The 13,447-nt window shown below is 43.5% G+C and overlaps 1 protein-coding gene across 4 annotated transcripts in view; it reads left to right on the top strand.

The window, feature by feature from the left end:
- The window catches only part of PALB2 (partner and localizer of BRCA2), a 645,542-nt gene that overhangs the window by 418,627 nt on the left and 213,468 nt on the right, over positions 1-13,447 (top strand). For 3 of the 4 annotated variants that reach the window (XM_069647386.1, XM_069647387.1, XM_069647385.1), the window contains one exon: positions 7,847-7,934. The exons of the other annotated variant lie outside the window; for it this stretch is intronic. In XM_069647386.1, the coding sequence (XP_069503487.1) occupies positions 7,847-7,934 (88 nt within the window). The remainder of the gene's footprint in view (positions 1-7,846; positions 7,935-13,447) is intronic. 4 annotated transcript variants of the gene reach the window in all.

Here is a 13,447-nt window from a genome sequence, read left to right as displayed (position 1 = left end):
AAGGAGAGCAGGGGGAGGTGAATGTGTTGCAGTTTATTTTTACATTTTTTATTGGGTATTTATAATGTGCCTATACAGCAAAGGGTGTTTCAAGGCAAAAAGTTACTGCCCCTTTGACTCCGATTTTCCCTAGTGACTAGGCAGGTCAACTGGGGATCGCTGGAGGTAGATTTTCCCACCATTGGATCCAGAATAAAATGCCCAGGAGCTGAAGGATTCTTCTGGACAGCTCCAGGAGCAGAGTGCAACCCTTTGCAAAGAAGAAATGCAGAAGGCAACACTGCAGACCTCTTCAGGACACTTCACCAGACGAGGGAAGGCGAGTTCCAGCGACAGCTGCCACACAGTCGACAGCAGGTTTTTTTTCAAGTCACGGTTGAAGACCTTCCAGAGGAGTATCCCTTGATGCTGAGAAGCTGAAACTTGGCTGAAAGGCGATTTGTGGCATGGGCTGGCGACCACTGAAATTCTGGGTGAAAAATGCGGAACAGAGATGATTCTACCAAGGTAGCCCACTCGAGAGCTGGTTAATCCACCAGGTGATCTAGGGACACTTCTGAAGACTCACAATGGCTGGAACCTCGAGAATGGGTCGAGACTGGTTGGTCCCACCAATCCAAGGGTTGAAGCACTGCAGAGGGTCTTCACAGAATAGGTAATCCAGCAGGGCTTCACCCGGCCAAACTCAGGAAAGGATGCCAGGTCTCCAGGGGTCCATGGATCTTTAGTTGGCTGCTCGTCCACACAGGATAGTTGGCTCCAATGCTAATCTGAAGAAATGGCCACAGGAGTCCTCTTCTTACCCTACATCCTCGCTGGAGGACAGCCAAGCCCACCAATGATAAGAATCTGCACTGTTCAAACAGCCAGCAGTGGTCCAATCAGGGACCACTGTGGGTTTCACCCATGACCAACACCCAGACCCTCTAGCACCACGGAGAGAGACACACACACACACACACACACACTCACTCACTCTCTCGCGAATGCCAAACAACAAAGGAAGTAAGTGAAAGTGGGTTTGAGACCCAGTATTTTTGTGAAAACAAGAGCCTGGCAGGAGAGTATACCAGGTGTTTGGCTAAAAAGTTACCAATAAGTTAAAAAGACAAAAGTGAAACATAGTTTCCCAGTACTGATTGTCTGAAGAACTGATCAGTTGCTCCATGACAAAATAAGCAAAAGTCCAGGGGAGTGAAGCTTCCTGTAAATCAAAAGCAGAAAGTTCGGGGGTCTGTAGAATATGGAGGGAAAGTTCACTAAAGAGAAATCTTTCCCAGCAGCTTTGTTGCCAGTTGGTGTCCCAAAGAGTAGGTTTCTGTGGGAGATGCAAGTGGCCTTTTTGACGTTCTTATGGGTTAACCTGGGAAACCATGTAGTATGCTAAACCTAAATTTGTTTAAGAACACCCAGTTTTGGGACCGTTTTGGTGGCTGTGGAGAACCTGGAGAATGGAAAATGAATGGGATGATCACTACTTGGTCATCCCCCTTGAGTTGCATTTATGTCCCACTGTACATTGCAGAACTATGCAATCCAGCGAGCTTTCAAAGCTGGTTTGAAGCGGGCTTGGAGAGGATTAGACGAATCTGGAGCTGAGAGAAATGCATTGGTATTCAGGGACTGGAAATAGTTTAGGAGTTTGGCAATTGTCTTTTGCATTCCTGCAATTGAATGATGTTCTTTCAGGGAGGAAGTGGAAGAAACTAGCGACTCGTAAATTGACGTTTGAAACTGCTGGACCAGCAAGTCGGCACCATTCATAGTCAGGATATATAAGATTCTATTGGAGGAGAGAGGTCAGAGATATATTCCTGCTAAGAGTAAATAGAAAGAAGACTTGGGATCTCCCTTTTCAGATGGCATGTAGTTGGTGCTCTTTGGGGCAGTAGCTAAGATTTCACTCTCTAATCAGTATAAACTACATAGCTTCAAGCGCCTACACTGGCAGTAGTTAGATTGTTGACAGTGTTTAGCAACATCAGTCCGCTATGCTAAAAGAAATGAGGGGAGCGAGGTACGCATTGACACATGTGGTGAGAATGTATGAGAGTAAGAGAATACTGGCAGTAGGTTTTGTCGGGAATCAAAGTATATGAAGGAATTGAGAGACCTATTTGGACCCGACTGATATTATTAGGACTTCCGTCTGGGGAAGAGAATTTACAACATCTCCCCCACATGGTGAATTATATATTGTTGACAGTGAGAGCCTGTTTAGCCACTGCATGGAATAGAGAATGCCTACATATAGGGGGCGAGTGGTTGAGGGAGATTGTGAGCTCTAATAGTAGAGGAGTGGTTCCTCTTTTGGTCTGAGGAAAACTGAGGGAACGTTTGGTTAGTAGATACAAGCGTAGATGGGACAGGAGAAGGAAGAAAGGGACCCTGATATGCACCCCAATTCGGCCTCTGAAGCCTCCTAAATGTTATCTGGTGCAAGGAGAAGAATTCATGCAAATGGTGGAAGGCCCGTAAAGACTAACCACCATAGGATTCTCCCAAAAAAACCTACCGGAGAGTCTCAGAATCAGAGCCAGGATGTTAGGCAGATCATTCCATATCTATTCCTGAACACCTTGAGAGAACAACTAGTTAACCGGTCCGAAAGAAACCGGATATTCTGGACTGCATTTCCCAGGATGCATCATGTTGTGAGCTCCAATGTTCTACCAGGGATAAATAGCAAGATACCCTGCAGCTGGTGATGCCTTTTAAAACACCTGAACGCACCAAATGATTTTCCTTGCAGGGGAACAGCCTGGAGGCAAGGGGGAGTAGCATGTACGGCACATGATCCTACGAAACATGCTCCTACGAAACACACTGCACTGAGACACATTCCTATGACACGTGCTCCTAGAACACATGCTCATATGAGACGCGCAGCTATCACTCCTTTGATATATGTTACTATAACTGTAACGCTCACCTGATATCCCCGGGGGCGTATGGAAGGCTCTGGGATCTGGAACCCCGGATACATAGTTGCCCAGCGCAGAATAACAAATCTGCAATCACAGAATGGAGGATTTGTGATAACTGCCTCTAACGGGTGAATCTCCCACCTCCCTCTGACCGACACCTCTCCCACTGAGCCTTTTCTCACCTTAATTGTTTGTAAGGTGAGCTATCCGTCCTGCGTCTGGTGCAGGGGCGCTTGGCGTTTGTTGGCGATCTGCCCGAGTTGCTTCACTGGTGCAGTGCGCCTTTCTCAGGGTCTAGGCCGGCTGTGACCCCGACTCTGCTGGTAATCGGGTAGGTTGGTTAATTGTAAGTCTTAGTTCTGCTTTATGGTGGAATCCCTTTAATGTCTTTATCTCCTTCTTTTCAGGTGTGAAGGTCTTGTTGCTGACGTGCCGGATCAAGAGGCATGTTTTTAGGTAAGAGAAAGCACGAAGCGCGGCGCCTTTATTGTCTTTTAAAGCTAACCTGTGTTTTCTTCTCCTTCTCCTCACAGGCCGCTGTGGTGCTGCGAGTGGATGTTTAATTAATTATATACAATCTCAAATCATTCGAAAGTACATTATATGTATACCTATAATAAATGTTAATAGTATACATATGTTTGTAATACAAAGTTACTACCTAATAACAAACTGAAATTTTAATATACAGAAGCCTAATTCCTCCCAACAAAATGCAATTACAAAAAAAGAATATTTTCTAAAATAAATCTGCAATAGCAAAATATGCATATGCATTAAGTCTTATACTTTAGATATTGTGAGAAACCTGAGGGTATTCTCACTCGTACTCCCCTTGGATTCTCTGCGCTGGTGGCCAGGGAAAGGCCATTGCTCTTGGATACTGACACTGGGGGTAGAGAAGCAAGGGAGGATCACCTGGGTGGAGGGTTTTTGAGGATTGGGAGCGGGAAGCCCCCTGGCGAGACATGGTATCCGCCTTTCCCTGTTAACGACCAACCTAACCCTCCCCCAACCTTCATGTGCTGTCATAAGCCAGTTCCCCTCTTTTTTTTCCACACATGGCATTTGACAGTATTGGGACGAAGAAGAGGCCACTGAGAGCAATGAAGATTACACCTTTTCTCTACTCTAGTACTGGGACGAGGAAGATGCCTGCTAAGAGCTGTGAGGGTCAGGCATGTCACTTTGTGGTCAGGCAGGGCTTATTGGACACCCAGGCCTGCTGCCTGTTAAGGAGCTGCAGGTCTATAAAATGAGACCAGCCCAGCAGGGTAAAGGGCGACCAGAGCAGGAGGCCGGCAACCCTCCCCAAGAGGCCTACACAGACCGTAGCCACGGGGCTGTGTGCGCGTGTGCAGCCTGGGGGCCTCTGTGGCCGGTACTCGGCAGCAGGTGCTGCGGGCGAGCACCAAGAAGGAGGGACGCTGTCTGTGCAAGAAGCTGCCTCTCTGGAAGCCGGCGTCAAGCGGAGCGCGAGAGGAGACACCACAAGCGTGAGTGTCAGAGGAGGACGCATGAATGCAGGGGCGCTCCTGCATTATTATTGAATGCCAGACTAAATAGAACTTTACAAATTACATGATAAACGAAATTAATGGTTACGGAATACTGGAGCGAATGGAACTTTAAATACAGTGAAACCAAAGAGAACTTTCTGTCAGCGGCATGAATTCTTAAGGAACACTAAATGGAGTGGAATACTGAAATCAAACATTCTAAGAGGGGAATGGAGTAAACCCAGGCAGTTAAAGTGAATAACCCAAACGCCCTAGTGAAAAACAGGCACAGCAGAGGGCAAGGGTGACAAAGAGACATAACAGGGGTGTGTGACTAAAACACACTCAACTGAACTTATGAATAACTGCAGAGCGGCAAGGCCTAAAAGTCTGTAAGGATATGTAACAAGTAGTGGCAAAGCCAAGAGGCTGATGAGAATTAGCCAGAAGACAGTCATCCCATCAAAGACAAGGCAGAGAATTAGGGATTCTGGTTGCTTGGGTGGACTGTTTGGTCTGACAACTGCACCTAGACCAGTGAGTTGATCTCTAAACATTAAGAATCAGAGACAATGCCATAGGAAGATAAGTCTTGGGGAAGGAAACCCTGAGACTTGAGTGATTTTAGGAACAAAGACTCACGCTCTTTAGTTTTCTGTGAACAGTGGTGCTGGAAACTTAGGGAAGGGAATCCCGAGGATTGTTTTTGAAATATTCTCAACTATATTACTGTGAACTGGAGAAAGATAATCTTGAGACTTTTTCATGGAACTTTGTTACACTTGTGGCAGGGGAGCTGAGAGAAAGCTGTCATCTGGACGAAGCTCAGAACTTTCAGTTGAACACTACTTCTGTTGCTTTTGACATCCTTACATATTGGTTAGATATAGTTGCGAGGGCAAGCATAGATTTTGGACACAGACAGACTTTTAAGTTGAACTCTTTGACTTCGACTTTCCTTAGTTTAATTCACGTAGTGAAATCCCACCTTAGTATAGAGCAAGTTAGAGCTTCTACCATCCTGACATTTGATTTAATATAGTATAGAGCAAGTTAGACCTTCTACCATCCTGACATTTGATTTAATAAAGTATGTTGTCTGTGTGTTGCTTCATGATGCCTTCACAAAATACAGTATCAATTAACAAATAACTTGATCAAATAAAAATATTAATTAACAAGGTACATGTCATTGTAAATACATATAATTTATTAATCAATATACATAACATTATAAAAATAGAACATACACACAACAAATGAAATATTTGTGAAATATATACTGTAAAATCCTAGTAACATTTACTTCTACAAATAACATTCAAATATATACATCTGTAGTCATTAAAATGTTTATAAACAATTCAGAAATGTAGGATGTCAGCTAAATTTTATTTTGTAAATAGTGCAACTGACTCACTCTGACAAAGCCCTTACTAACCTAGTGCAATTCCTGATATGACTCCGACCTGGCTGCTCTGAAACGTAAGTGAAGAGGGGCTGAGCGGAAGTGGCAGGCCTCAGGCACATCCTCTGAGAAACTGGCCTGCTGCCTGCTCCAAAGGCATTACAGACTCCATCTGATCAAAGAAGAGGGCCTATATCCAAGTCTGCATCTCTGCGGCCTCTAACAATACGGCTGAACTTTTCTAAATCTGCAAGGAACTTGCCAACCCTACTGCAGTTTCCACTTCTCCTCTGCCTTCCCTGGCACTCTGCAATTTTCTGGCTGCTCACTTCATTTCTAAAACTTAGAACATCTTGTCCTCACTCATCTACTCCCCTCTCTTCTCCCTCACCCGCTGTCTGGACTCCCTTGGCGCCCCTCCTACTCTCCTCTTTTCCCCCATAACACCTGATGAGGCTTCTAGACAAGTCTGCTCTATGAAGGTCTCATCCAAGGACTATCAAGGACAGCATTGTCTCCCTTGCCCCAGCATTGGCCGATTTCTGCAGTCACTCCTTTGCCACTGGATCCTTCCTCTCACTCCTCAAGCACTCCCAATGTGTCCGGGGCTAAGCCGCCCCCCCGGCCCTCCATCTCTCTCTTCCCTCTCTCCTGACAGGGTCATGACACTGTCAGATAAATCACTGCAGTTCCCTCTATGCATAGGAAATCTTGCTGTAGCCATAACCCCTTTTTTACCCTCCTTTTTATGATTTATTTAGAACTACCTGCTAGGTTAGACTCCCATGTTCTCTCCTAGAATGAAGTGGAATCGGTGCCTTTCCCCTTTGTTTTTTGCTACATGCTTGGTTTGTTGGTATATTTTACAGTACTTATGAGAGTGTTTTTAACTTGGATGGAATGGATATATGTGCGAGTATGTATATATTTACAGTATATCATGTGTAGTTTATTTTGTATTTTGTGTATGGGACTAATTGTACGTTGGTACCAGGCCATCCCTGCCTAAGGGTAAAGTTTGACTACTGTGCTCCATTGCCTTTTATGAAAATGTTGGTTTAGTTTGGTGAGCACCCTTTACTTCCACTGAGGATAGGTCTCTTCACACACTTCACCAGAGGGCTGTCGAAAAGCCTCTGTAAACATGTATAATAATTTTTCATTTATGTAGCTCTCTGCGTACAACAATTATTTCTTTCATGTTTGATTCCCGGGAAGAGAGGGTGGGATATCCATTTAAGAAAACGTTGTGTGACATTTCTGGATGTGGGTTCTCCCATGGTCTGACAGTCATAGTCCCCAGTCACATTTATCCAATGAAATCAGTTTTCTGAATCCTCTATCTTTACGTTTTCTTGAATGCCCAAGTTCGGAAAATAAGGAGGGTAAGGAATGCATTGGGCATATCTAAGGATAAACACTGTCCCACATGCTCCTGGCTGCCTCTCATCAGGGAAGCTTCTCCACCTGCATCAATTACCATCAAACCTGCACATGCCGAACAAGGCTCTGCATGTAAACCTAGCCCTGCTCAGTTTGGTGCTTCACTTTTCCACCCACTTTTGGGGCAGGCCAATAGGCAGGTGTCTGCACCGCTACTTTGTGTTGGTTCCAAAAGAGGAAGGGAAGGAGGCGACCATGCAATGCTTTCATGGCAATGTCCCCATCAACCATCCTCCTTTGCAAATTTCTCCATCTGCTGCCCCGGTTCGATGGCATCTTTCTTTTTTCTCCCCCTCCATTTCTGCTCTTGTCCCACATGAGTCTGCTTCCCTAAGTGCAAAAAGTGTCTTCCGGCCATCTCACGGTTGATAAGCAGAGCCACTTGAATCTGGGGGTGTTTCTTCTCACTTCAAGTAGATGCTTATGCACATTCTTTACCTGAAAGAAAGATAGTGCAACCACCTGCCTGGGAGCACACCTTCTACATGACCTCCCAGCAGCTGTATATTGAATTCACCAAAATGCAAAGTTTGATTGGGAATGTAACATTGTTCATTTTTGTGGTCCAGGAACACCAGCAGTGGACAGCTTCTGAAAAAGATTCCAATTGAAAATTCGCAGCAGGCTTCTCTCTGTCTCCAGGCTTACTCTGAATTGGTGAGTGTGTGAAATATTGTGTAGTAAATAAGAATGTTAAGGCAAAATCCAAGCAGTGAAGTCAGCAGAGATGAAGGGCTACATGGCAATGTAGTCATTAACTGTGAGAGGCTTTAGAGCAATGAGATTTTCAGAGACTAGAGGTTCCCAGGTAGTGAGGTATGGTTAGCAGAAGGGTCCGGGTTGGTGGTAGGAGAGTTTCATGGAAATGAAGAGTGCACAGACTATAGGTTAGAGTAGTGTTGTGTGAATTCTAGAGAGGGCTCCACAGGGGAAACCTCAAAAAACAGCAGGCAATTAAAGGCAGTGAGGACAGCCGCTACAAGCTGTAGGACAGTCGGTCTTGAAGAGGCGAGGCACTTCAGTGCATTAGGACTGCAGAGGCAAGGGGCATTGAGATATTGAGGTTTTCAGAGGGGGTGGGTGGTGTTCAATACCAAAGCATCTCCAGCCACTGAAGTCTACTGGCATATACAGCACACTCTGCATGAACCACAGAATCCCAGTACCAGAAACTGGCGTCATGCAAAGATATCATGCTGCACCACAGGTGGGTTGTACTTCCTTTCTTTCTGATCAACAATTGTTTCAACCTATACCAATGATTACACCTACACCCCCAAGCATACACCCTCCCTCCACCCCCCCTTCTACCTTTGCATTTGTCTGTCTGCTTCTCCTACCCTTTCACGCTCCCCCCATTTCGTTTGCACCACAGACCACCGTCTGCTTCACCCTGAGTGGGGGCAGACCACATCACTATCCAGACAAGCCTTGACTCTGTAACTGGTATGATCATGTCACCACACCTCCCTTTCCTTTACAAAGTGAAAAATAAGCAACCATCTGTTTAATTCACAATCTTTATCCCACTTTTGCGTACCACTGCTCAATCCTTGTTGCATGCCTTACCATGCACTGGTGCAGCGGTTTTCTTCTGTACTTTTCACCCTGATTGAGGAGCTGAAAGCCTGGGCAAACCCTTGTTTACATGACAGAGCAACCTTATTCTGACTGTCACCCAGACTATGTTAGTGTCAATAAGACAAAAAAAACCCCGAAGGGGAAGAGTTCACATGGAGGAGTACTATATTAATTTAAGTACCCAATTATAGGAATAGAGGTGGAAAAGAATAGTGGCCCAATCATAACAGATTCATATTTTCATATTTTAATAATCATCGCAAAACATTATAAAATTGCATAATATATAAACAGTATAACAACAATAAAATAGATGAATTAATGTTAGTATAAAATACTTGTCCAATCTAATACATTAAACCATTCAATCGCAATTTAATTACCACAATTCATGACCCAGTATTAATCAAGGTAAAGCATCACTATCTTCATATTTTTGAATTTCATTCGAATGGTAAGGATGCTATAGAACAGGAAATTACTGCCAATGGAATAAAGTGCTGAGTGCAAAAGAGTAATGAGTGCCTAATCAAGATAAAGCATCGTTGTCTCATATTTTTAAATTTCATTTGAATGATAAAGATGCTGTAGAAAAGGAAATTGCTGCCAATGGAATAAAGTGCTAAGTACAAAAAAGTGCTAAGTGCCTACTGTACATACATGATCTTCAAATGTCATTACAGTTTCGGCGAAATCAACCTATCTGGCTCAATTAAGTGAGCCAGTAGTCGCCTTCTTCAGGGCGCACTATATGCTGTAAGTATTGATGCTAAACTTTTAACAGTGACACAGTAGTTCTCACAGGTGAAGCTTTAGACAATTCAAAAGACTTGATTGTAGATCTTGAAGTCTGTTAGAAGCCTTAACCCTAAATTAGTCCACGTATGGTGCCGAAAATTGTATAATTGTTTCGAATCTGCCACCCAAGCAGGACTGGAGATGAAATTGAATTTGCATCCCGTCGAAAAGCGCTGTCGGTGGAATAGCAATGAATCAAGATGCCCAACACTCGTTTCCAGCACAAAGGTCCTACGAACGCATCAGCACCTTCTATCCACCACGCTGGCAAACATACGAATCACTAAACGTAACGCACACTAAAGTCATCACATAGCCATGGACATTGTGTTTTGGATGCAGTTCTGGTGGAAGGTTTTATTACGCGGCTATGTGATGACTTTAGTGTGCGTTACGTTTAGTGATTCGTATGTTTGCCAGCGTGGTGGATAGAAGGTGCTGATGCGTTCGTAGGACCTTTGTGCTGGAAACGAGTGTTGGGCATCTTGATTCATTGCTATTCCACTGACAGCGCTTTTCGACGGGATGCAAATTCAATTTCATCTCCAGTCCTGCTTGGGTGGCGGATTCGAAACAATTATACAATTTTCGGCACCATACGTGGACTAATTTAGGGTTAAGGCTTCTAACAGACTTCAAGATCTACAATCAAGTCTTTTGAATTGTCTAAAGCTTCACCTGTGAGAACTACTGTGTCATTGTTAAAAGTTTAGCATCAATATTTACAGCATATAGTGCGCCCTGAAGAAGGCGACTACTGGCTCACTTAATTGAGCCAGATAGGTTGATTTCGCCGAAACTGTAATGACATTTGAAGATCATGTATGTACAGTAGGCACTTAGCACTTTTTTGTACTTAGCACTTTATTCCATTGGCAGCAATTTCCTTTTCTACAGCATCTTTATCATTCAAATGAAATTTAAAAATATGAGACAACGATGCTTTATCTTGATTAGGCACTCATTACTCTTTTGCACTCAGCACTTTATTCCATTGGCAGTAATTTCCTGTTCTATAGCATCCTTACCATTCGAATGAAATTCAAAAATATGAAGATAGTGATGCTTTACCTTGATTAATACTGGGTCATGAATTGTGGTAATTAAATTGCGATTGAATGGTTTAATGTATTAGATTGGACAAGTATTTTATACTAACATTAATTCATCTATTTTATTGTTGTTATACTGTTTATATATTATGCAATTTTATAATGTTTTGCGATGATTATTAAAATATGAAAATATGAATCTGTTATGATTGGGCCACTATTCTTTTCCACCTCTATTCCTATAATTGGGTACTTAAATTAATATAGTACTCCTCCATGTGAACTCTTCCCCTTCGGGTTTTTTTTTGTCTTATTGTTGCTCCCCAGTTCCATGGTTTAGGGGATACCCATCTTGTTTGATGTTTTATGTTAGTGCCAAACCTTAACCTTGGCTTTTGCATCTTTCATGTATAGCCTTCTCCTAACAATGTCATCTACATCTAGTAACCTGGCTGTGTAGTGCCACCCTGGGTATAACTTAGAGTTTGGCTTGTGACACCCAAGTAATGTAAATGGAGATACTGTGGTGATGGTATGTAGAGCCACTCTGTTTTGATGCACTTTCTCCATCACAGCTCTCCCCAAGTCTACATGTGATGCTCTAGCATGTTCCTTGTCGTTCTCGTTTTGGAATTAATCAGTTTCCCTTAACGCCATTCGTGTGCCATTGTCCGTTAGTAGTTCTGAGGGAAATGAAGGACCTTGTGCTTATTTAATTTGGAGGTGAACACTTGCAGCCACTTGGAATACATGTCTATTAAAACCATCACATACACGCTACATCTCTTTCAATAATGCAAAGTTCTTAAAAAATCTAATGCAACCCTCTCGCCCCCCCGCCCCCAGTCTAGATCTGGCACTTTGTTATAACCCTGGACTTCGGGTATCTCATCACTGTCCCGAAATGTCCTACAATCCTTGATTGCTTCTTAAAACATGTTAAGGTAGTGTTTGTACAATCCCTGTAGAGGGCTGTCCAACCACTAACCCTAGGGTGTGGAAAAGCACTCGGCCATATAGAAAGTCAACGTTCTCTGACAGGTAGGTAGAGTGGCAGAGCCATCAGGCATAACACTTAGGAAGGGAAAGCAGTCGGACAAAAAGCTATGGTTAGTCCACACACTTATCTTTCGAAAAAATATACTGAAAAATATATACATTTATATATTATGTTTTATGGTATTTATTGTTCTTACATTTCCGTCTGTATTTATCCATATATTTTTTAAATCTTTTATATCTGTATTTCTCCATTTATTTGTTGTCATATAAAAAGATAATTCGCAACCAGTATTTTTCTGCATTTATTCTAATAAAAACAATGCATCTATTAAAGCACACGTGCAGCCATATAGGAAAGAAATGCTAGCTCAATTTGTTCCATAAAAAAAGAACGGTTGCTTTTACAACTTTTACATTCTCCATGCTGCCAATCTGCAATGTAACTGTCCTGCAATGTATGAGTGACAACACAGAGAACCTGACAGAAAGACCTATTTTTCTGTTTTTTACAAATAAATACAGACAGAAAGCTGATTGATTTCCGTCTATTTGTATGTTAAAAATCAGTAAAAACTGACAACTGGAAGCCTTAATTATTTTACACATATAAAACTCAGTATAAATACGTACGCGAACAGTATGAAAATCCACAGCACATGTTCAAAAACAATACATGTCTGAGGATTCTTCTGAGCCCTATACTTTAATGTGGAAATAGACACATGGCATATAGTCAGGAGGGACTTGAGGGGGTGGTGAAAAGAACCAGATATTTTAACATAGAGTTGGAAATCCCTAGTGCCTGCACAACAGCAGTACATTGTTATTGTTGTTATTGTTATTTTGCATTTATATAGCGCCTTATATACCATTGGTATGGTCCGAAGGCGCTGGTAGGTTGAACGCCCTTGGGAACCGAAGTTCAGGTCATTAGAGAGAGTAGAGAGAGTCAGAAAGGTGCGTGTGCGCACCGGGTATGTGTGCAGCTCGTGCGGTATCCGTGAAATAGCTGCTTTGCGGTAGGTGTGATGGTTGATAGATCAGGAATATGTGTTCGTTCTGGCAGGATTTATCCAGACCGGAAGTGGCTGTGTTAGGCTTGAGGAGAACGCCTGGCTGGGGGGATGTAACCAGCAGTGATTACTTAGAATGATGTGGAGTGAGTGGCGGATGTTGGTATGAGAACAGTTATACCGTATGGTGTCATAGTATCTCTGTGTTCTAGTTGAGTGGTGATGTAAGGAGAGAGTAAGTGTGGTGGTGAGATATGATGCGCTCCTGTCTGCCCCAAGCATGTGCTCCTGTCTGCCCCACGCATGCGCTGCTGTCTGCCCCACGCGTGCGCTCCTGTCTACCCCATGCTCTACGCATTCGGCAGCTCTACGTATTCATCCATTCTACGCACTCATCAGTGTTGGATGCAATCTGTGATTGTTCGTTCTACGTACTCGTCTGCTCTACGCAACACGTCCGTTCACTCTGGGCACTCATTCGCTCAGGCATTCATTTGCTTTATGCCATCACATGTACTAAGCATTCACCTGTTTTACGCACTCACCCCCTCTATGCACTCACCCCCTCTACACACCCCCCCTCTACGCACTCACCCCCTCTACGCACTCACCCCCTCTACGCACTCACCCCCTCTAAGCACTCACCCCCTCTAAGCACTCACCCCTCTACCCACTCACCCCCTCTATGCGCTCAGGCATTCATTTGCTTTATGCCATCACATGT

The sequence above is a fragment of the Ambystoma mexicanum genome, chromosome 2q (assembly GCF_040938575.1).
Source record: "Ambystoma mexicanum isolate Mex_15411 chromosome 2q, UKY_AmexF1_1, whole genome shotgun sequence".
Lineage (NCBI taxonomy): Eukaryota > Metazoa > Chordata > Amphibia > Caudata > Ambystomatidae > Ambystoma > Ambystoma mexicanum.
This window is presented reverse-complemented; position numbering and strand designations above follow the sequence as displayed.